A 19760-nucleotide genomic window follows, 5' to 3' on the forward strand; every position below is an offset into this window, starting at 1 on the left:
TGGTCAGATAAAGAGGGATTCTGTGGGAACACTATTAAATGTTCAATTTCAACACCGTATGCCAAAACAAGGTCGAGGGTGTGGTTAAAACAGTGAGTCGGTTCATGAACACTCTGAGAGAAGCCAATGGAATCTAACAGAGAGATAAACGCAGTACTGAAGCTGTCATTCTCAACGTCCACATGAATATTAAAATCCCCTACAATAATAACTTTGTCCGTTTTAAGGACTAAAGTTGACAAAAACTCTGCAAATTCAGATAAGAATTCAGAGTACGGACCAGGTCCTCGGTACACTATAACAAAAAGAATTGGTTGCAGTGATTTCCAACTTGGGTGTGAAAGACTAAGAACAAGGCTTTCAAATGAGTTATAATTTAATTTAGGTTTAGAGCTGATTAGTAGGCTAGAGTCGAAGATAGCTGCAATATATATATTTAAATGACTGTTAAAAGTGAGAAACAGTGTCGGATCTTTCCCTCATGTCGAGTGTTGGTTAGTTTGCCCATCAGAGGGCGCACTGCAGCTCCTGTGAACAACACTGCAGCACAACAGATCCAAACATCAGCTGACCGCAGTCTGGAGCTCAGAGCGGCTCTGGCGGGGCTACTGTGAGTAGCTCCTGGAAACTCTGTGTTCCCGGTGAATTGGTCTTTTGTCACGTCAGTTACACGTCTTAAATAATAATAAAAATAGCCCTCATCACTTTTCCTCTTCGGAGACCAGACTTGGTCCCGTTTTTCACTGCACTCTCCAGGCTCAGTGTGATAACGTGATAAAGTGACTGTAGATTTATTTCTGAAACAGTTTGGTAGTTCTAGCAACCGGTCCCCTAATTTCTCTCCAATTTATTACTTCTAAATATTTTCTAACATTGCAAACAGCAGATAACGCTGCCTGTTGCTAAATTAGCCACAAAGCTGATCCCATGTTTATCAGTGGAGGCTTACATAGTGTCTGTAGTTACAGTTTGTGGGTCATAAAAGATTAAATGTGAGCTGAACAAGTATCTAACACACAGTTGCAGGTCCTCCTTGTAGGCAGTCATGTAGTATTAAATTAATTCAAGTGCACTGTTTCCTCTGCATGTTTCTGTAGCATTGGATAGAATTAATTAATTAATTAATTAATTGTAAGGTAATAACTACTGCATGACAAAATTATTTGCCTATGTAGAAGAGCCCTGTTTATTGTTATAATGATAGCAATGACATTATATTAATAGTATTATTATTATTTTGTGTACTTATATTATTTTAGTACTATATTGGTAGTTTTTATAGTTTGTTTCCCTGGCCCCCACAATACATACACTATTTAACTTAATGTTCTTTAGTAGTACTACTCTTTATAATAAATCAGATATTTTAGAAATGTTTTCTGTAGTTTTATACATTTGACTGTATAAAACTACAGACCCCAAAGCACAACAGAGCCAGATAACAGTTCACTAGTCAAAAGGAGTTTATTGAGGAATTAACAGTCTGCTGGGGCGAGGGAGTGATCCAGGTCCAGAAAGGGAAATCCAAGCGAGATGGTTGGCTGAAGCGGTGAAGGCGAAGCAGGTGGGCAGGCAGATTCGAGTGTTTCTGTGAGAGCGAAGGAGAATAAACAAACGTTAGAATGAGCGAGGAAAAAATCTAACTCACTACAGAAGCAGGCCAAGGTGTGTACCACGGAAGATACGCAGACAATGTGGCGAATACTGGCATGCTGGACCAGGGTAGATAAGAGGCGGCTGATTGAGAACGAGGTGCAGGTGTGTGGAGCACAGTGCAGGAGCCAGGACATACCACGTCCACCTGTAGACCAAACAACTCACAGGGAAAGACAGGCAGGCAGGTACAATAGGATGGGGAAACAATTTAGAACAAAAGGTAAACAGTGGAGAGGGACCACTGGATACAACATGTTATTTATCAAAACTTTAAGATATTTTGTTGTACTATTGTTCAAAGTACTATTTCTAAAAATAACAAAGTTTATTTTTTAACTGCATTATGTCATGGTATCATGGTGAGGTCTCAACATAACAGAGGTTAGGGATAATCTTTGTTTATGTTATGCTTAAAATAAGGGGGGAAAAGTATCGGCTGATATATCGTCTGACTTCTTAATCCGGGCCTGGGTTTACATGTTGAGTTTTTGAGACTGTAATGTATTAATATAATCCATTCAGGAAAATGTATTATAGCCCACATGGAGAACAGCTTTCAATATCGGCTTTAAAGTATAGTTTATACAGGAAGGACTATTGAAATAATTTTCAAAATCTAAATATGGGCTCATTAATCAGCTCTTTTTCACTTTAATATTGGCATCGGCCCCCAAATCCCATATCAGTCGGGCTCTAATATATTGTTTGTTTTACAAAAGGTCAGTATGTTGCCATTTATTGAAAGTAGGACATATATTTTCTGATTAAAAAAGTCAGTCTTGGAGTGAAATACTAATTTGTGTTATGTTGAGAAAATCAGGTTCTGCTGTTATACCACTAAAGTCCAGATGGCGTGATGTGTTTTCTGCAGGTGTCGTTGGAGTTTTCTCCGTCCTCAGCTGTTCCAGGAGAGGAAACCATCCTGCAGGTGACGGCCCAGCCAGACTCTCTGTGTGGTGTGAGCGCTGTCGACCAGAGTGTCCTCATCAAGGAACCAGGAAACACTCTGAATGCAGACAAGGTAACTAGAATAAACTTTACTAGCATTTATCTCATTTACGCACCCTTTGGATAATATGTTGACAGAAATACTTAAGATCCACATTTCAAGATGAAGGAGTAAGCCTTCAATTTTCACATTTCACATTTTCATAAAACAAACATTTGGCAGTTTTTAGCTTCAAATCATACCTTTCTTTTCAGATATTTGCCTTGTTGCCTGTCAGAAAAGCATATACTGTTCCATATGAGATTCAAGATCCTGAGGAATGCTTGCATTTGAGACATAGAAGATACGTGCCATACTACCACGGACAATGGGTCAATGAACATGATGCTCATTCAGTTTTCTGGGTACTTCCTGCAGAAAAATAATATACAATATAAAGACTATATTCATACATTTTGTTGTTATACATTTAATTAACTTTTCAGTGATGCCTGTATGTTGTCAAATAACCTAGTATGTAGGGCTGAAGATGGCAACAAACTTGGCTCTCAGAGTTCCTTCATGCATCAAGTACAAAGGAAGAGAATACCACCATGGCCATTATGGTGACTTTTTTTTTTTGCTTTATCAAGTGACACTCAATATTTACTAATATTTAAACAGCTCTGTGTGTCATTGCTACACTCTGCTTCTGATGGAGTATTTTCTGGTTTCTTTTGTAGGTATACGTTGCAGATATGAGAGTGTTCCTCAGATACACAGAATGGATTTACCAGGTGGTATTTCTGGTTTTTCTGGTCCTCCTGGCCTTTCTGGCCTTCCTGGCCTTCCTACTGTTCCTCTCGTGGGTTCTGGATTTTCCTCTCCTCCTCAGCCAGTAGAAACAGTCCGCACTTTCTTCCCTGAGACCTGGATATGGGACTTGGTGGAAGTTGGGTGAGCTTCTATCAAAAAGGGTTTTGATGATCATAAATTGGGGGAAAATTTGTTCGAGTGTATTTGGAGTGGTGATGGGACAGTAAATAAGACACATGCCTTTGGTATGAGAGACCACGTGTCCCTGAGCAAGACACTCAACCCCTAGTTGCTCCAGGGGCGTGCAACCTCTGACATACTCAGCAATTATAATGAAGCTAATGAATACATGTAAATGTAAATTTGGGCCCATAGAGCGTGTGCACTAGAGTGCTTCTCTCTGACTTCCTGTTGTCTTCCTGCACTTATAAATTGCATGTAAAAAAATTACTGACACTCCTCATCAAGACCTTTTATGTTAGTTATTAATACTAATAAAAAGATTTTTGTCCTTTTAGGGTGTTTGTGAATGCATAGTTTATTTTTAAAATAATTGTGTATAGGAAATAGCCTGGGCTAGCGTACATCATGCTCTTTATTTTGCATGAGAAATTAGTGAATTTCTTCAGCAACACAGAACATTTTGTGAGTGTCTGAATCATTAGAAGACAGGGTATTTTAGATCATAGTAACTATCATGTAGTGTCATTAGTGCAGTTAATCCCACACATTATTCATCCTCTGACATTGTTTGATTAATCTGAGTTATGTCAGCATGTTTCCAGCTCACTGAATGTGTCTGTGTGTATCTGCTGGTTCAGAGTGTCTGGAACAAAGGATGTGTCCCTCACTGTCCCAGACACCATCACCACCTGGGAGACGGAGGCTTTCTGTTTGTCCCCTCAGGGGTTTGGCTTGGCTCCTCGTAAAGATATCACCGTCTTCCAGCCCTTCTTCCTGGAGCTCAGCCTGCCTTACTCCATCATCCGGGGGGAGCACTTTGAACTGAAGGCAACCACCTTCAACTACCTGTCCAGCTGCATCATGGTAACCAATGCTTTTACATGACCTATAATAATAATTATAATAATAAGTAGAACTGCAAGCCGTTATAAGTGGGGTCCAAGCCTCCCGGCGCCAGCCGCACCCCTTGCCCCTCGGAGGCCAGGCGAGATGACCCGGGCGCCCCGCCGTGGCTTCGTGGGGCCTGTGCTGAATAAATGGGTGGTGGGGTGCTGATGGTGTAGTGGATAAGACACATGCTTTTGGTGTGAGAGACCTGGGTTCAATTTTCCACTGTGACACATCCACCAGTGCCACCATGAGGCAGATTGACACCAAATTTCATACAGCCCCTCGGGAAGGCGTACCACACAAGTGTTTGGTGTTAGCTTATAAATTTGAAAGTTTTTCGTGTATCAATCTGGGGAGCTCTAAATTTTATCAGCTTGGTCTAGAGATTGTCCGTGCCAAATTTGGTGCCGCTTGGACTTGCACAAATGACCCAAACCGAGCCACATAAGGTCACCAAGTTTGGTGTTGATCAGCCATTCCAAACCTAAGAAATGACATCACTTCCTGTTTTTAGCGTTTTGCTCAAACATTTGTTAGTTTATTATTGGAACAATGTATACATTGTTCCAAGCAAGAGAGCACTAACTTTCATCAGCTTTGTCCAGAGATAGTCCTTGCCAAGTTTGGTGGCAATTGGACTTGTGGCTTCGGAGGAGTTAATTAAAATAGGTCTAGGCGGAAATGGGCGTGGCCTATACCAGGAGATTCATTTGATATGCACCTTTGTATGCAGGAGTTCCAAGCCCAACCGTGTTGACCTTGCTTTTAGTGCCAACTAGAGGTAGAAGCGTGCAATTTTTTTCTACCCATGAGTGTTGCGTCTGTAGCACTTACCGTCTAGGTGAGTAGTATGTAGCTGCAGTACCAGAGGATGCAGTTTCAGGGCCGCAATCCTAGGACCAGAAATGCGTTTCTAGGCCCTTGTTTACTTTGATACTGCCAGCTAGCTGACTGCTACAAAGCTAGCTAGCTTACTATGTTATTCTTGACAGCCCCTGAAGCCAATTACCCTTATAACAACCATCACCGAGTGCGTACCTACACCTAAATTATTGATTATATGCTTGTCGACTGGTTTAGCCTACAGCTGCGCACATCGGCCTCAAGCCCACGTGTTGCTGTGCATTACCACCACCATTCCACTAGATGGCGTAAAAGTACTACAGTCCTAGAACTGCGCATATATATATATATATATATATATATATATATGTGTGTTTTTCCAATCTTCTATGTCCAATTTTGCTGAGCCTGTGCAAATTGTAGTGTCAGTTTCCTGTTCTTAGCTGACAGGAGTGGCACTCGGTGTGTTCTTCTGTTGCTGTAGGCCGCTTGTTTCAAGGTTCAACGTTTTTTGCGTTAAGAGATGCTATTGTGCATACCTTGGTAGTAACGAGTGGTTATTTGAGTTACTGTTGCCTTTCTGTCATGATCTTTGGTGCCAGACAGGCTGATCTGAGTATTTCAAGGTGGAATCAGTATGTTTCAAAGGCAGTTTACATTAAAACATTATTGAACCCTACAATTGATTGGACCAATCAGAAGTTAAAATGCTGAAACAAGATGTCACTTTGGAAGGTCAAAATTGTTTGCATTTGCCATAAATCTCCAGTTATAAAATATATTGTTTTCTTTACTGAACAGGTCACTGTGACTCCAGCACCCTCTTTAGACTACACCCTCACTCCGCTCTCTGGTGACCAGTACACATCCTGTTTGTGTGGCAGTGAGCGCAAGACCCTCAGCTGGACCATGGCCCCCTCAGCCTTGGGTGAGGATCAAGCTTTTATCCACACTGGTGTCAAATGTTAAAGAGTTGCTGTCTTTCCTTTTCATCTCTATGAAATCAGTAAAATACACCTCAGTGACACTTTGACACACGACAGGATCTGAAGAAGTTGTTACTGAAGTTTCACTCTGCTTGTTGATGTTTTTTAGGGGTTGTGAATGTGTCTGTGACGGCTGAGGCTGTGGCATCCCACACTTCATGTGACAATGAGATTGTGAGTGTTCCAGAGAGAGGACGTATCGACGTGGTCACACGATCTCTCATAGTAAAGGTTGGTACCTTAAAAACAAGATGACAAAGACAAGTTTATCCATTAACCATTATTTTTTGCATTTAATACAAGCTGGAAACTTTGGAAGTCATATTATTTCTTACTCTCAGGCTGAGGGAACTGAGATCACCAAGACCTACAACTTTCTGCTCTGCCCAAAAGGTCAGTATGTTTTACACCAGGCATGGCACGTTTACATAATGGAGAGCCAGTAGATAACGTATCAAAAATGCAATAGAGACATCCAATACTCGCAGATAGCATTTTTTAGCACTGAGTTTCTCTCTGAAAGGTGTTTGTTCTGTCTGTACACAGGGGAAGCTGTGACAGAGGAAATAGACATCCAACTCCCCGAGAACATGATTGATGGATCTGCCCGTGCTTCACTATCAGTCCTGGGTAATAAATTCATTTTAATTGAGTATTTTAAACAGACACATTTTGGTAAGTTAACAGGCTTCCCTCTATTGAAGCCTCATAAGGGCATCAATAATAGAAATAGACTTCTGTGGCCGGATTGTTCTAAATACTGTGTTTTGCTTTTATGCGTTTGTTGTCAAACCGTTTCAAACTGCTGAGCTTTCATGTAACACAAAGCAAATCTAAAGATCCCCCTCATGTTTGAAGATGAATAAACATACTATACTTATGTGGTTTTCCAACAATAAAAGGGGTTAAAATCTCACATGTAACTAGATGTACAATTACATCTACCCTTACTGAGAAATTGAGAATCAAAAAATAATAGTTTTTATTTTAAATGTTTATCTGCTAGTCATAAGAGGATTTCTACTTCACTGAAAACTCCATTCTCAGCGTGAATGCACTTAGGTTCACACTTGTGTAAGTTACATACTGGACCATGAATGGCTTCCAAACATTTGTAACTTCACGAAATCCTACTCGTATGTACACGTGATAAACTAAATTTAAGGTGAGCTCAGAAAAATGTTTGCCCTTCAGCAGATGAATTTGAAAACATCGTTCTAGTGTCGCATATTTTACACTTTCTGCACTATAAAGGACAAATGTGTTGTTAAATATGCATGCGTTTTTAAACTGATTGCAGGGTCTTAGTGAGTCAGTGTTCTTGTGCAGGTGACATTCTGGGCCGAGCCCTGAAGAACCTGGATGGGCTGCTGCAGATGCCGTATGGATGTGGAGAGCAGAACATGGCGCTCCTGGCCCCCAACATTTACATCCTCCAGTACCTGGAAAACACACAGCAGCTGACCGCAGCCATCAGGGAGAAGGCTACCAACTTCCTGACCAGTGGTGAGTCTCTGCTAACTTTAAATTACTGTTAATTTTAAACCTCACATTGTGAAATTGGGTTTTTATTATAGATACAAGTCGTGTTTTTCCTTTTAGGCCAAAAGGAGACTGGTTGCTGTCAGTTTTACTGTATGTCATTGCTAGACTATGGCAATGTTATATACATGCATGCATGCATCCATTCAAAGACTGAATTTGGTGAAGACTGTTTACTATGGACAACTGAGGTTCATCACAAACTTCAGAGCACTTACTCGTCACTGCTCCTTGGGTGGTCAGCATTGTCCACCCGTAGACTGTTCTTGGTCTGCTTCCTCCATACCAACAAATCCACATCCAAAAGAAAGGCACGCATGCTCAAGCGTGGTACCGTGATAGAAGCCACCTGTGCAATAAGTCCATTTGTGAAATTTCTTCACTACTAAATATTCCACGGTCAACTGTTAGTGGTATAACAAAGTGGAAGCGATTGGGAACAACAGAAACTCAGCCATGAGTTGTGCTGAGGCGCACAGTGCGCAGAAGTCGGCAAATTTCTGCAGAGTCAATAGCTACAGACCTCCAAATGTCGTGTGGCTTTCAGATTAGCTCAAGAACAGTGTGTAGAGAGCTTCATGGAATGGGTTTCCATGGTCGAGCAGCTGCATCCAAACCTTACATTATCAAGTTCATTGAAAAGCGTCAGATGCAGTGGTGTAAAGCATGCCGCCACTGGAGACTAGAGCAGTGGAGACGTGTTCTCTGGAGTGACAAATCATGCTTCTCTGCCTGGGAATCCAATGGACGAGTCTGGGTTTGGCGGTTGCCAGGAGAATGGTACTTGCCTGACTGCATTGTGCCAAGTGTTAAGTTTGGTGGTTATGGTATGGGGTTGTTTTTCAGGACTTTGCCCCTTACTTCCTGTGATAGGAACTGTTAATGCTTCAGCATACTAAGACATTTTAGACAATTTCATGCTCCCAACTTTGTGGAAACAGTTTGGCGATGGCCCCTTCCTGTTCCAACATGACTGCGCACCAGTGCACAAAGAAAGGTCCATAAAGACATGGAGCGAGTTTGGTGTGGAAAACTTGACTGGCCTGCAGAGTCCTGACCCCAACCCGATACAACACCTTGGAGATAAATTAGAGTAGAGACTGCGAGTTAGCCTTCTCGTCCAACATCTGTGCCTGACCTCACAGATGCGCTTCTAGAAGAATGGTCATATATTCCCATGAACACACTCCTAAACCTTGTGGACAGTCTTTCCAGAAGAGTTGAAACTGTTATAGCTGCAAAGGGTGGGTCAACTCCATATTAATCTCATCCAATTCTTAATCCGTCATGTTCAGTGAATGCGCTCTTAGCACGTTCATGCTCAGTAATGTCAGGGGCATCCTGGTCGCCATTGTGTCCCTGCCTAAACCCCTAGCTGAACTTTGTTGCATGCTTTTTCTCTTCCCTCATTCAGCCTTACAAATTTACCTCCGATAATAAACACAGTGTTTCCCGAACATAAACTTTACTTGGGTGGGCTGCCCAGTTATATTTGGTGATCCATTTTAGCATTTTGCAGAGAAACACAAAGAGAGATGCTATGTATTACATTATGAGACACGAACACGGTGGATATTTTACAAGCACGGACCAGGTAAACAGTGAACACAGTGTAGAGTTCACTCTGTAACATGTTGGTTTCGGTTTTGATAGGCTTTGTCATTAATAAGCCTCCTCCACATGTGGCGCACTTGCAGCTGAAAAGGGAATCGTGGGTGGAAAGTTCTGAGTTTTGTGTCTTTTCCTCAATTTTATAAAACATAGCCCATCGCTGATGGAGGAAGTCAACAGAACAAACACCTACAGGGAGAGAGAGAAAGAAAGAGGCAGGGCAAGCTGCTGTGTTTGCAGCAGAGGTATGTGTTTGTGGGGGGGGAAAGAGAACTGAAGGGAAAGGGAGCAGATTCAAGTAAATAAACGTGTTTCTCTTGTTTTACAGGCTACCAGAGACAGCTGAACTACAAACATTTTGACGGTGCTTACAGCACATTTGGATCAGGACCTGGGAACACTTGGTGAGAACATCACTGATCAGTCATGCATGCAGAATAAGTACGTGTAGATGGTGTGCTACCTTTACAGTTGAGCTTTAGAAAAAAAAGAACCTTTATACTTACAGAGAGTAGATGATGTGACTGCACTTATGGAGCTAACTTCCTGCCAAAACTTGGCAAACAAAACATGTTTTACTAATGCCCTACAATTCTCTAACAAGTGTGGTATACAAATATGAGACATATTTTGCAAATATAAACATACCTATCAAACAAAGCATGTACATATATTATTCTAATTAATGCATTAATTAAGTTAGCTAATGACCTGAAGCATTAAGTATATGTTGTGAAACATTACACAGATCAAGTGCTTCCTCTTCACTTCATTGTATCAGTTATTGTTTGACCTTGTGTTAATATCCTCAGGCTGACTGCTTTTGTGCTGAGATCTTTTGCCAAAGCACAGTCTTTCATCTACATTGACCCAGTAAAGCTTGCCGAGTCTAAGTCTTGGCTGGATGGCAAACAACGAGAAAACGGCTGTTTCCAGCAGCTAGGAAAACTCTTCAACAACAGAATGAAGGTCAGTCTCTGTAGAGATTGTATGAAAATGGCTGATGATAATTTTAAGTGGAAAAAGGTCAGACATGTTGATTTTTACTGCAGGTTTTTACTTTGCATAATTGGACTGATGTATGTAGGACTCAAATCTTTTGTGAAACAGGACACTGTCACCATTTGCAATCTGCGTGTAAGCTGTGCTCAAAATCACTTTTTTGAATCAGGTGCCTGTGTGTTGGAGCTACAGTGATGGTAACGTCTGCATGATGCTTCCTCTCTACAGGGTGGTGTGTCTGATGAAGTGACTCTCAGTGCTTACATCACTGCTGCCTACTTGGAGATGAATACGTCCGTAAATGTGAGTAGACTCCTTGCAAAAAAAAAATCAGTTATAACTGTAAACTGGAAATAATTTTCTTTACAAGACACAAACCAACAACTTCTACACAGAAAATGAGGAAGAAAGGTTTGTATACTTTTTTAACCATTTAACTGTTTTTTTGGAAATAAATGTTTTCTAAGTAAATGTACATTATTTCCCATAATGACCGTCTGCCTGATGTGCTTCTGCATTAAATTTGCGCTGTTGCCTTTGTTTAGCCACAATAACACAAGAACTATTAAATGTACACTGTACTCTTCATTTAATGTTATATTATACCGATACATTCATTTATACTAGTATCTCTGTCACCTTTTTCACTCCTGATCAGTTTGCATCCCTGCTCTTTATCATTCACGTTAGAGGTACTGGTAAATACTTTCACACTATAAATACTGCACACTGTAAAGCAGAAACAAACAAATGTGAATGAATTTGAACTATCCTCAAGTTAAGTTGGTGCTGCAGCTAGTAATGCCATAATAATAACAATATAGTGGCAACGAGATGCATCTGTTCACTCCTTATTCATTCAGTGTTGTCAAAGCTATCCGCGGAACTGACTGCACGCTGACGTCACACGCATGTCTGTGAACAAACCTGTCAATGTCAAGTGTAGGGACAACAGGATGAAAGTATGTCATGTAAAGTTCTTTAGTGCTGTCACATAATTCCAATGTGAAACCAAACCAAAACTAGAACTGCAAGCAGTTGTGATAGGGGTCTAAGCCACTCAACGCAAGCCGCACCTCGCGCACCTCAGAGGCTGCCGCATGTGCCGATCCCGGTGCAGACGACAAGGAGTTACGAACGAGATTCCCGGCATAAAGTGTAAATCTTATGTATTCAAATGATATTCTCTTGCACAGTTCTGCAATAACAGCGCCACCTATTGTCCAAATTGCATCAAATGTTGCACACGGCGTCGGGACCCTTGGTGAATAAATGAACAAATGCGTTGACTCCTAGACGTTGAAGTGTGCAAATTTGGCACCTGAGGTACTCTTAGAGGTGTGTACCTACCCTCTGAGTGTCACCTCTGTAGCCATTACCATCTACTTTGTACGGAAGAATAATAATAAAAATCCATTATGATTACAATGGGGTTCCCAGCCCTGCTGGTCCTGGGAACCATGATGCCTTGCATTTGCGGGTTTCCATGCTCTTCTCTGGCTTGGACCCCTAACTAACCAAATATATTAAAATGTTTCAAAACATAAACTTTGGTCCAGACCTTGGTGCGGACTTTCAGGTGTGAACAGGACCTAAATAAATAAAGTCCAGAGATAATTTATTATAATGTGTTCTTTGAATCTGTTATAGGATCCTGTGGTGAACAAGAGCCTGTCTTGTCTCAGGGAGTCCATCAGTGACCTCAGCAACACCTACACTACAGCTCTGCTGGCGTACGTCTTCACCCTGGCAGGAGACACGGAGACCCGTGCTCACCTTCTGAAGCACCTGGACACTGTTGCATCAAACCAAGGTGAGTCATCCTCCTGAAGGAAATCCTTCTGGCTTCATTCCTGTGAATGTGGCTCACCCTGTACCTGTTTGTCTGTTTGTGGATGGCTGTTTTTAGGAGGTTTCCTCCACTGGTCTCAGACAGCGACAGAAACGTCAGCCTCTCTGTCTGTGGAGATCAGCTCCTATGTGCTGCTGGCCAGACTCAGCGGCTCTCCCGCTGCTGAAGACCTGGGCGCCGCCACCAGCATCGTCAGATGGTTGACGGGCCAGCAGAACTATTATGGAGGCTTCTCCTCCACACAGGTACAGCCCAGACAGCTGGAATGCATTCTTTTGCATATAATGGGGGTTTAAATGTTTTTTTCAGCTTATGAAGTAGGAGCATTTTCTTAACCTAGAAAGGAACACGAAATCCTAAAATTTATCTAAATCACAGGACAGCGACATTATACAATATTTTTAACAATTCAATGTCAGTGATTACAAGATAAAAGGTAGAGCAGGTTGCCTGTTAATCGGAAGGTTGATGGTTCAATCCCCGGCTCCTCCAGGCTGCATGTTGAAGTGTCCTTGGGCAAGATACTGAACCCTGAATTGCCCCTGGCGGCTTTTCCGCTAGTGTATGAATGTGTGTGAAAGTTAGTTTCTGTTTGAACACTTAGGCTCAGTGAATGAATGTGTGTGAATGCAGATGTAGTGTAAAGATGTAGTGCTTTGAGTGGTCGAAAAGACTAGAAAGGCGCTATATAGTACGGAGCATTTACATTAACTACAAATCACATTTTAAATTGTAATTTACTTAGAGCAGGTGTCTTAAACTCTCGGCATGTGGAGCACATCAGACCCCCTCCCCCTCCCAGCCTGCGTAGGAATGTGAAAAATATATATGTATAATCTGGCCCACAAAAAAAACCTTTTGAAATATGACATTATATATTATATTTTTAATTTTTAATTTTGTTTGTCATGGCCGCATGACCTTGGTGGCCGCAAATGCATGCAATGGGCTGAAGAAAGATGTTGCTGTCCAAATCAAAACGGAAGGTGGATGATGAACACAGACTGTTTCAACAGAGATAAACAAAGGAGTATTTTTTGTGGCGTGTAACTGGAAGTACCAGGGAGGCGAGAGGACAACACGAGCCACGCAGCTACAGAGAGGATTTACATCTCAGCAAAGTGTTTTTCATAAAGCCAAAAAGGATGCTGATACTGCAGTTGAGACAAATTATGTGGTGAGTGAATTAATCGCCAAAGCCGGAAAGCCAGTCACTGAAGGCCAGTTTCTGAAGGACTGCATGTTCGAGAGCTTGTTCGACAATATAACGCTACTGGTAAACACCGTGGTGGAGCGGATTAGCAAGTTATCAAGTGACCTTTATGATCAGTTATGTGAGAAAGTTAAAGCTTTCACTGCATACTGGCGCTTGATGAATACACAGATGAAACCGACAATGTTCAGCTCGCAGTTTTCATCAAGGTTATTAATGAGAAGTGCGAAGTGACACACCACAGCCAAAGATATATTTCAGGAGCTTTGTGACACGTTTGAGCGTGCTGGTTTACCATGGAGCCGACTGGTAGCCATTTCAACTGACGGAGCTCCATCTATGACAGGCATTAAAAACGGACTGGTTGCGCTGGTACAAAGAAAGTTACCAAAAGAAAAAGCAGGTCCAGCAGTGGTGCTGCACTGCATTATACACCAACAGGCACTATGCAGCCAGTGCTTCAAATATGAACATGTCATGTCTGTTGCCCTGAAATGTATTAATTACATCTAGAACCAGGGGTTTACAGCACCGCCAGTTGAGGGCCTTTTTACAAGAAATTGAGTCAGCATATGGAGATGTAATTTACTGATGTGTGCTGGCTCAGCAAGGGACCTGTCCTGAAGAGATTCTTTGAGTTGAGAGCAGAGGTGAAGAGATTCATGGAAGATGGCAGGATGGATGTTCCTGAATTTGATGATCCAGAAAGGGTGATGGATCTTGCATTCCTGGTGGACGTAGGGCTGGTCGGTATATCGGTATAATGAGGTATAATGAGATATACCTATATTAATTGTCCACTGCATCTGTTTGCCATTGAATCGGCATTCATCTGTGACAACATCTGAGCCTCTTCTTACATGATGTTGGTCGGCAACAGGTCTTCTCTTGAGCGACCTTTCACCACCCTGAGAATGAGTTTTCTTTTCATTAACTGCAAAATGTTCAAAATTCATACAGATTGTTCATAAAGTGAAGAAACATAAATAAAAGTTGTTTTCCTGCACAAAATGTGGGTCACTTTACTTAAAGCAAACAATTATTTGTTATAAGTTCTCATAATTAGTTCATATGGTATTATGTTCACCTGTAATATATTATACAGGGATAGATATTTTAACACTTTACCTAAAGCAAACAAAGACATGCTATATAACTTTAAACATTACTATAAGCTATTATTCCATTTTATATCACTAATTGTAAATAGTGACTAAAGTGTATTAATAATGAGACAGAGTCGGTGGTTATAATGTGTTATGGAACACGGTCAGAGATTCTTGCCGCACATTGATATAAACTGGTATTACTATTAGTTATAAAACATTAAATGAAAAGGTCATAATACATTATGAACTTAGCTATAGCGCCTAATGCATGTTTGTAAGTGATTATAACAACTGTTATAATGTCTTATGGACGCATTATATCGTGTTATAAATATATGCATAAGTCATTATAGCGATGACCTTCATACAAAGTGTTACCAAAAAGTACATTTTCAGGATTTTGCACTTTCTTGAAGTACTCTTATGCTGTTGTGGCCCCCCTTTGAGATGACAGTAACAAAAGTGGCCCCTGGATGATACGAGTTTGAGACCCCTGCCTTAGAGTATGTGTATGAAAATCTACATTATAGAGACCTGAACTTTATAAAAGTGCATTCATATGCATACTACTTAATGTATAAACCAAAGTCAGTTCAGCCCATAAAGTAATTGTTGTGTTGTGTGTTGTAGGACACGGTGGTGGCTCTCCAGGCTCTGGCTCTCTACGCCACTGCAGTGTTCAGTCCAGAGGGTTCCAGCACAGTGACAGTCCAGTCTCCCAGTGGCCAGCTGACATTTGATGTGAATCAGAACAACAAACTGCTCTACCAGGAGAAGCTGCTGCAGGAAGTGACAGGAAAGTACAGCCTGGAGGTGAAGGGCTCTGCATGTGCTTCAGTGCAGGTCAGTGGTCACTGTCACTGCAGCACTTCCTGTTTCTCTTTGACATACATACACCACCACAAACGCAACACTGCAAAAATAACCATGTCCTCATGTTAGCATCCCAGGAGCAATACAAAAGCTTTAGAAGCACCATACCTCCGGTTTAAAGGGTAGTATGGTTTGTTTTTCTGAGGTGGTTTCTTGCACAAATAAAGGCTGAAATCTAACTATTTCAATTATTATAAAAGGATTTTGTTAAAAAGATTGGGAGACACTGATGTGGGGGTGCAAGTTTAAGTACTATTACTTATCAATTTTTATGATTGTTAAACCTTCCTTGTGTCCCTGTTTCCCAGATCTCTCTTCACTATAACATCCCAACTCCTGCTGCTGTCACCACTCTCAGTGTGGAGGTCAAACCAGAGGCCGACTGCACATCTCTCAGACCCAAACTCACTCTGAAGCTAAAGTCCCTGTAAGTAATCAACAACACGAGATCCATGTTACAGCAATGATTGAAGAATACTGTAATTTATGACTGTTGGTGGATAGACATGTGAGAAATGATTACAAACTGGTCGTTAATACTCAGTTAAAACCTATCTTAAAGGGGTTATGTAGTTTTCAGTGGCCACTGGTGGTACGATTTTTAGATTGCAACCAGGTGTGTGCTTGTGTGCATCCTCAAACTCATGAGCAAGCAGAATCCAACGCACAGAGACAGCTTCACACAACATGCTGGAAGCTCAGGTAAACTCCCACTGCAACGTTTTTGATGTTGAACAAATCCATGCTCGTTACATGACATTATATAGAATGCGTTCAGTCGCATGATACGTCGGCGTTAACTCGCCTGCCTGCTTTTCAATAACTTTGTGCACCTTTCACCAGAGAGGCTGAGCAATGTCAGCATAGCTAAATGTATTGGATGATAATGAAATGGTTAGTGACCTAGCTGAATATTATATACTTTTAAAAGTATTTTAAAAGTCTTAAATTTCATATAGTAAAAATTTGGCCTTAGAAGTATTACATTTCATTTACAAAGGACTTACATATTTTCTTGTCCTCTGGTAGGATTAAATAAATGCCATAACATCAAATATATATATACACAATACTTTGTGTGTGTGACTTTACAATTTACTTTATTTAAATAAGGGATCCAGGAGCAGACACAGGGTTAGGGCAAAAACCAGATGATTTATTGACTTGATTGAATATGGATAGAGGTCTTTTGGTGCGTGATGTCCTAGAGCGGCAGGCTTCCCCAAGCAACGGTCCCCTGAAACAAAAAACAAACATTAGATGAAGGGTTGGAAAAAACACTAGCAGAGTGCTTGGCCTGATGAGTGGTTTACCACACGGGTGAACGGGCGATCTGGCAAATACTGGAGCGATGAACTGGGTATAAATCAGCAGTGGTGATTTGTAGATTGACTACTGTGTGCACTCTCGCTGCCGTACACCTGCTCGTTGACCTGCAGACACACCCACAAACAGCAACAGACAGTAGACGCACAGGGAAGGGGGGGAAGAGAAAGGACAAACTAGGGGCTGGGAAGGATGAGCCCCCAGATCACCACAGTTTGATGTGATCTTACATGGCAGTACAGGTAACGTTAATGTTCAGTCTCCATCGTTTTTTAAAAGCCTTTGTTAAATATGTTCTGAAAATGGCAAGAGAACAAGAAATGTTAAAAAACAAGAATAAACAAAAGTGCATTGTCCAAAAAAGTTACTTAAGCTAAAAAAACGAGCTACTGATTACTGCATTATATTCTGTTTGAATTGTCACCTGAATTTTCTGCTTCACTTTACATAAATAAAGACAATTTATATTTTATTATTCAGCATTGAATAATTCATCAAAATAGTGTTACAATATCTTCTTGTCTTGTTCTTGTGAACCCAATATTGTGCATTGTTCATGTGAGCTAAGTGTACGGTCACACCCCTAATCTGAACCCCCTATGTGAGTATTATAATAAAATGGTTGTTTACACACAGTCTCTATTCATTAGTCACTGTAACTTAACACTGTGCATTTCCAGCTAAAGTGAGGCTTATTGTTGACCCTTTTCCCTCTGCTCTGCTCGCCTGCCATTCACCGGTCTTATGCAAAGTTGTGCATGCCCGCCGACAATTTCTTGCACATCTTTGTACCTCGCGGGTCTTTTACAAGTTCTGTCACAATTAGGATGGGGATCATTAATTTTTATTGATATTGATACTCTTATTGAGACTGCTTAACGATCCGAGTCTTTATCGATACCACTATCAATACTTTACTATTATTTAAAATATTAAATAATTATTTGGTGATATTTTAAATACAGCTAAATGTTGTTTCTAGAGCAACAAAATTAATGTTTACAACAGCAATGTCACTAAATATAAACTCAATATCTGACATCACAAATACTGAGTGATGTTTAGAAAGAATAAAAACACAGACATCATCCTGTATGTGTCCCTCCATCTCCTCCTCCTCCTCCTCGGTGGTTTCTCCGAGACTCATGCCTCTGATGTTGTACTGTAGTACTGTTGTACTACATCAATATTCTTGTTTGGCCTGATGGGCTTCAGCACATTGTTGTTTTTTATCCCTTTATGGAGTCTGTGTTGTTCGGGGTAGCTGGTAATTTTTTACCAAGGCAAGAGACTTGGGAAGGTGCATATATCACAGCCAAGGGATTTCGTGTAAAATCCAACCCGGTGACTTCGCATAGGAATAGACCTACTAGCCGTCGGAGGTAACAGAAAAACACAGCAAGTGGATCGTTTTTATGTGAGATTATAACCCTTTCACACACAGGCAAGAAAAAAGTGATTAAATTCATTAAAAAATACACATAGCCCCTTTAACTATAAATTAAGGCTTTCTAAGCCCTCAGATTAAAAATTGTATACAACTAGTAGAACTTTGAACAACAGGATGAAATCTGTCTGAGTAACATCACGTTTTTCTGGTTGCATTGCAGATATAGTGGAAAGGAAAACACTACAAACATGGTGATCCTGGACATCAAAATGCTCTCTGGTTTTGTCCCAGACCCAGAGTCTTTGAGGGGGGTGAGTTATTTTAAGCCGTGTTTCCATCAAAGTTTTTTTATGTGCATTTTGAAGTATTGCATTGGAAAAGGTTGATGGAAACGGCAAAATACGAAGAAGAAAAAGGTCCCTAATTTCGCAAAGTTCAATTGAGATGGTTTTTGCCTTTGTCGAAAAAGAGTTAATGCGCTAAAAGGGAGATGGAAACACTTATAAGACAAATATGTTCTGACATAGCAATTTTCCCATAACGCGCGGAGACATGGCTGCTAGCAACTTGCCCGCTTGAAAAACATTCCTGAGGACCTCTCTTCATTTTTCTCAGATTCATGGTCAGGTCCATGAGACCTCAGGACCATGGTTTTGTTTCTGGTTTGCAACCCATAGGCCTACTTCTGTTTTATTACAGCCATGTATAACGTCAACTACTGACATAGCTACGCTTGCAATATTCTGGTTGATTGGCTCGAAACCAGCAGATGGAAACGCACCTATTTTGCATTTTCCTTTTTGCAATTTACCCACGAATTAGATTAAACATAGCTACAGTGACTTTAACCTGAGTAGGAAATGAATAGTGTTCAATAAACGACCCAGCTGAATGTGGTCTCCTCACAGCTCAAAGGTGCCCTGCTGGTGGATCGTGTTGAAGAAAAGGAAGATCACGTTCTGGTGTACATAACGGAGGTGAGAGGGATTCACAGTGAGGAACAATAGATGATGCTCTCCAGATTTGTGACTGACGTGTCGTCTGTTTTTATTCCAACAGTTAACGAAGAACATAGCTATCAACCACAGCTTAGACCTCCTACAGGAGCTCACAGTGCAGAACCTGAAGCCAGCCGTGGTCAAGATCTATGACTACTACCAGCCAAGTAAGTCAGATACTCAGTCCTCTCTAACGCTCATTTACAGAGACCACACTGACAAACTCTGCTCCTTAGCAGAGCTGCACAACACCACCACAGTCATTGGAATAGTAATTGTTAGTACTGCATGTTTAAAATGTGTTGAACATATGAACATACTTCATTCATTTTTTTTGTTTTATAAATTTGTCTTCTACTTCTTGTTTTTCCTCTCAGGTGACCAGGCTGAGACAGAATATATCTACACTTGTGCTGCAGGTAGCCGTCTGGAATAATATACACAAGCCATGTTTCTTACAGTTATTTAATGACCAAAAAAATTAAAACATTTGGACCCCAACCACAAAAAGCTATGTCTTAAATATCTTAGGAATAATAAA

The 19760-nt window shown here is 40.9% G+C and overlaps 1 protein-coding gene across 3 annotated transcripts in view; it reads left to right on the forward strand.

Annotated features, from left to right (window-relative positions):
- The window catches only part of LOC123985863 (alpha-2-macroglobulin-like), a 60627-nt gene that overhangs the window by 18419 nt on the left and 22448 nt on the right, over positions 1 to 19760 (forward strand). The window contains exons 1-22 of one of the 3 annotated variants that reach the window (XM_046073814.1): positions 1678 to 1758; positions 2528 to 2677; positions 2860 to 3009; positions 3120 to 3210; positions 3328 to 3541; positions 4222 to 4447; positions 6119 to 6245; positions 6413 to 6534; positions 6645 to 6696; positions 6850 to 6933; positions 7633 to 7809; positions 9785 to 9860; positions 10269 to 10425; positions 10687 to 10761; positions 12109 to 12271; positions 12368 to 12555; positions 15263 to 15475; positions 15814 to 15932; positions 18442 to 18532; positions 19130 to 19198; positions 19281 to 19386; positions 19597 to 19720. In XM_046073814.1, coding sequence (XP_045929770.1) covers positions 1693 to 1758; positions 2528 to 2677; positions 2860 to 3009; positions 3120 to 3210; positions 3328 to 3541; positions 4222 to 4447; positions 6119 to 6245; positions 6413 to 6534; positions 6645 to 6696; positions 6850 to 6933; positions 7633 to 7809; positions 9785 to 9860; positions 10269 to 10425; positions 10687 to 10761; positions 12109 to 12271; positions 12368 to 12555; positions 15263 to 15475; positions 15814 to 15932; positions 18442 to 18532; positions 19130 to 19198; positions 19281 to 19386; positions 19597 to 19655 — 2775 coding nt within the window. In that variant the 5' untranslated portion in view covers positions 1678 to 1692 and the 3' untranslated portion in view covers positions 19656 to 19720. Of the gene's footprint in view, positions 1 to 1677; positions 1759 to 2527; positions 2678 to 2859; positions 3010 to 3119; positions 3211 to 3327; positions 3542 to 4221; positions 4448 to 6118; positions 6246 to 6412; positions 6535 to 6644; positions 6697 to 6849; positions 6934 to 7632; positions 7810 to 9784; positions 9861 to 10268; positions 10426 to 10686; positions 10762 to 12108; positions 12272 to 12367; positions 12556 to 15262; positions 15476 to 15813; positions 15933 to 18441; positions 18533 to 19129; positions 19199 to 19280; positions 19387 to 19596; positions 19721 to 19760 lie in introns of those variants that run through there. The other 2 variants (XM_046073815.1, XM_046073813.1) reach the window with 2 other exon arrangements.

Source organism: Micropterus dolomieu, linkage group LG17 (genome assembly GCF_021292245.1).
Source record: "Micropterus dolomieu isolate WLL.071019.BEF.003 ecotype Adirondacks linkage group LG17, ASM2129224v1, whole genome shotgun sequence".
NCBI classification, from domain to species: domain Eukaryota; kingdom Metazoa; phylum Chordata; class Actinopteri; order Centrarchiformes; family Centrarchidae; genus Micropterus; species Micropterus dolomieu.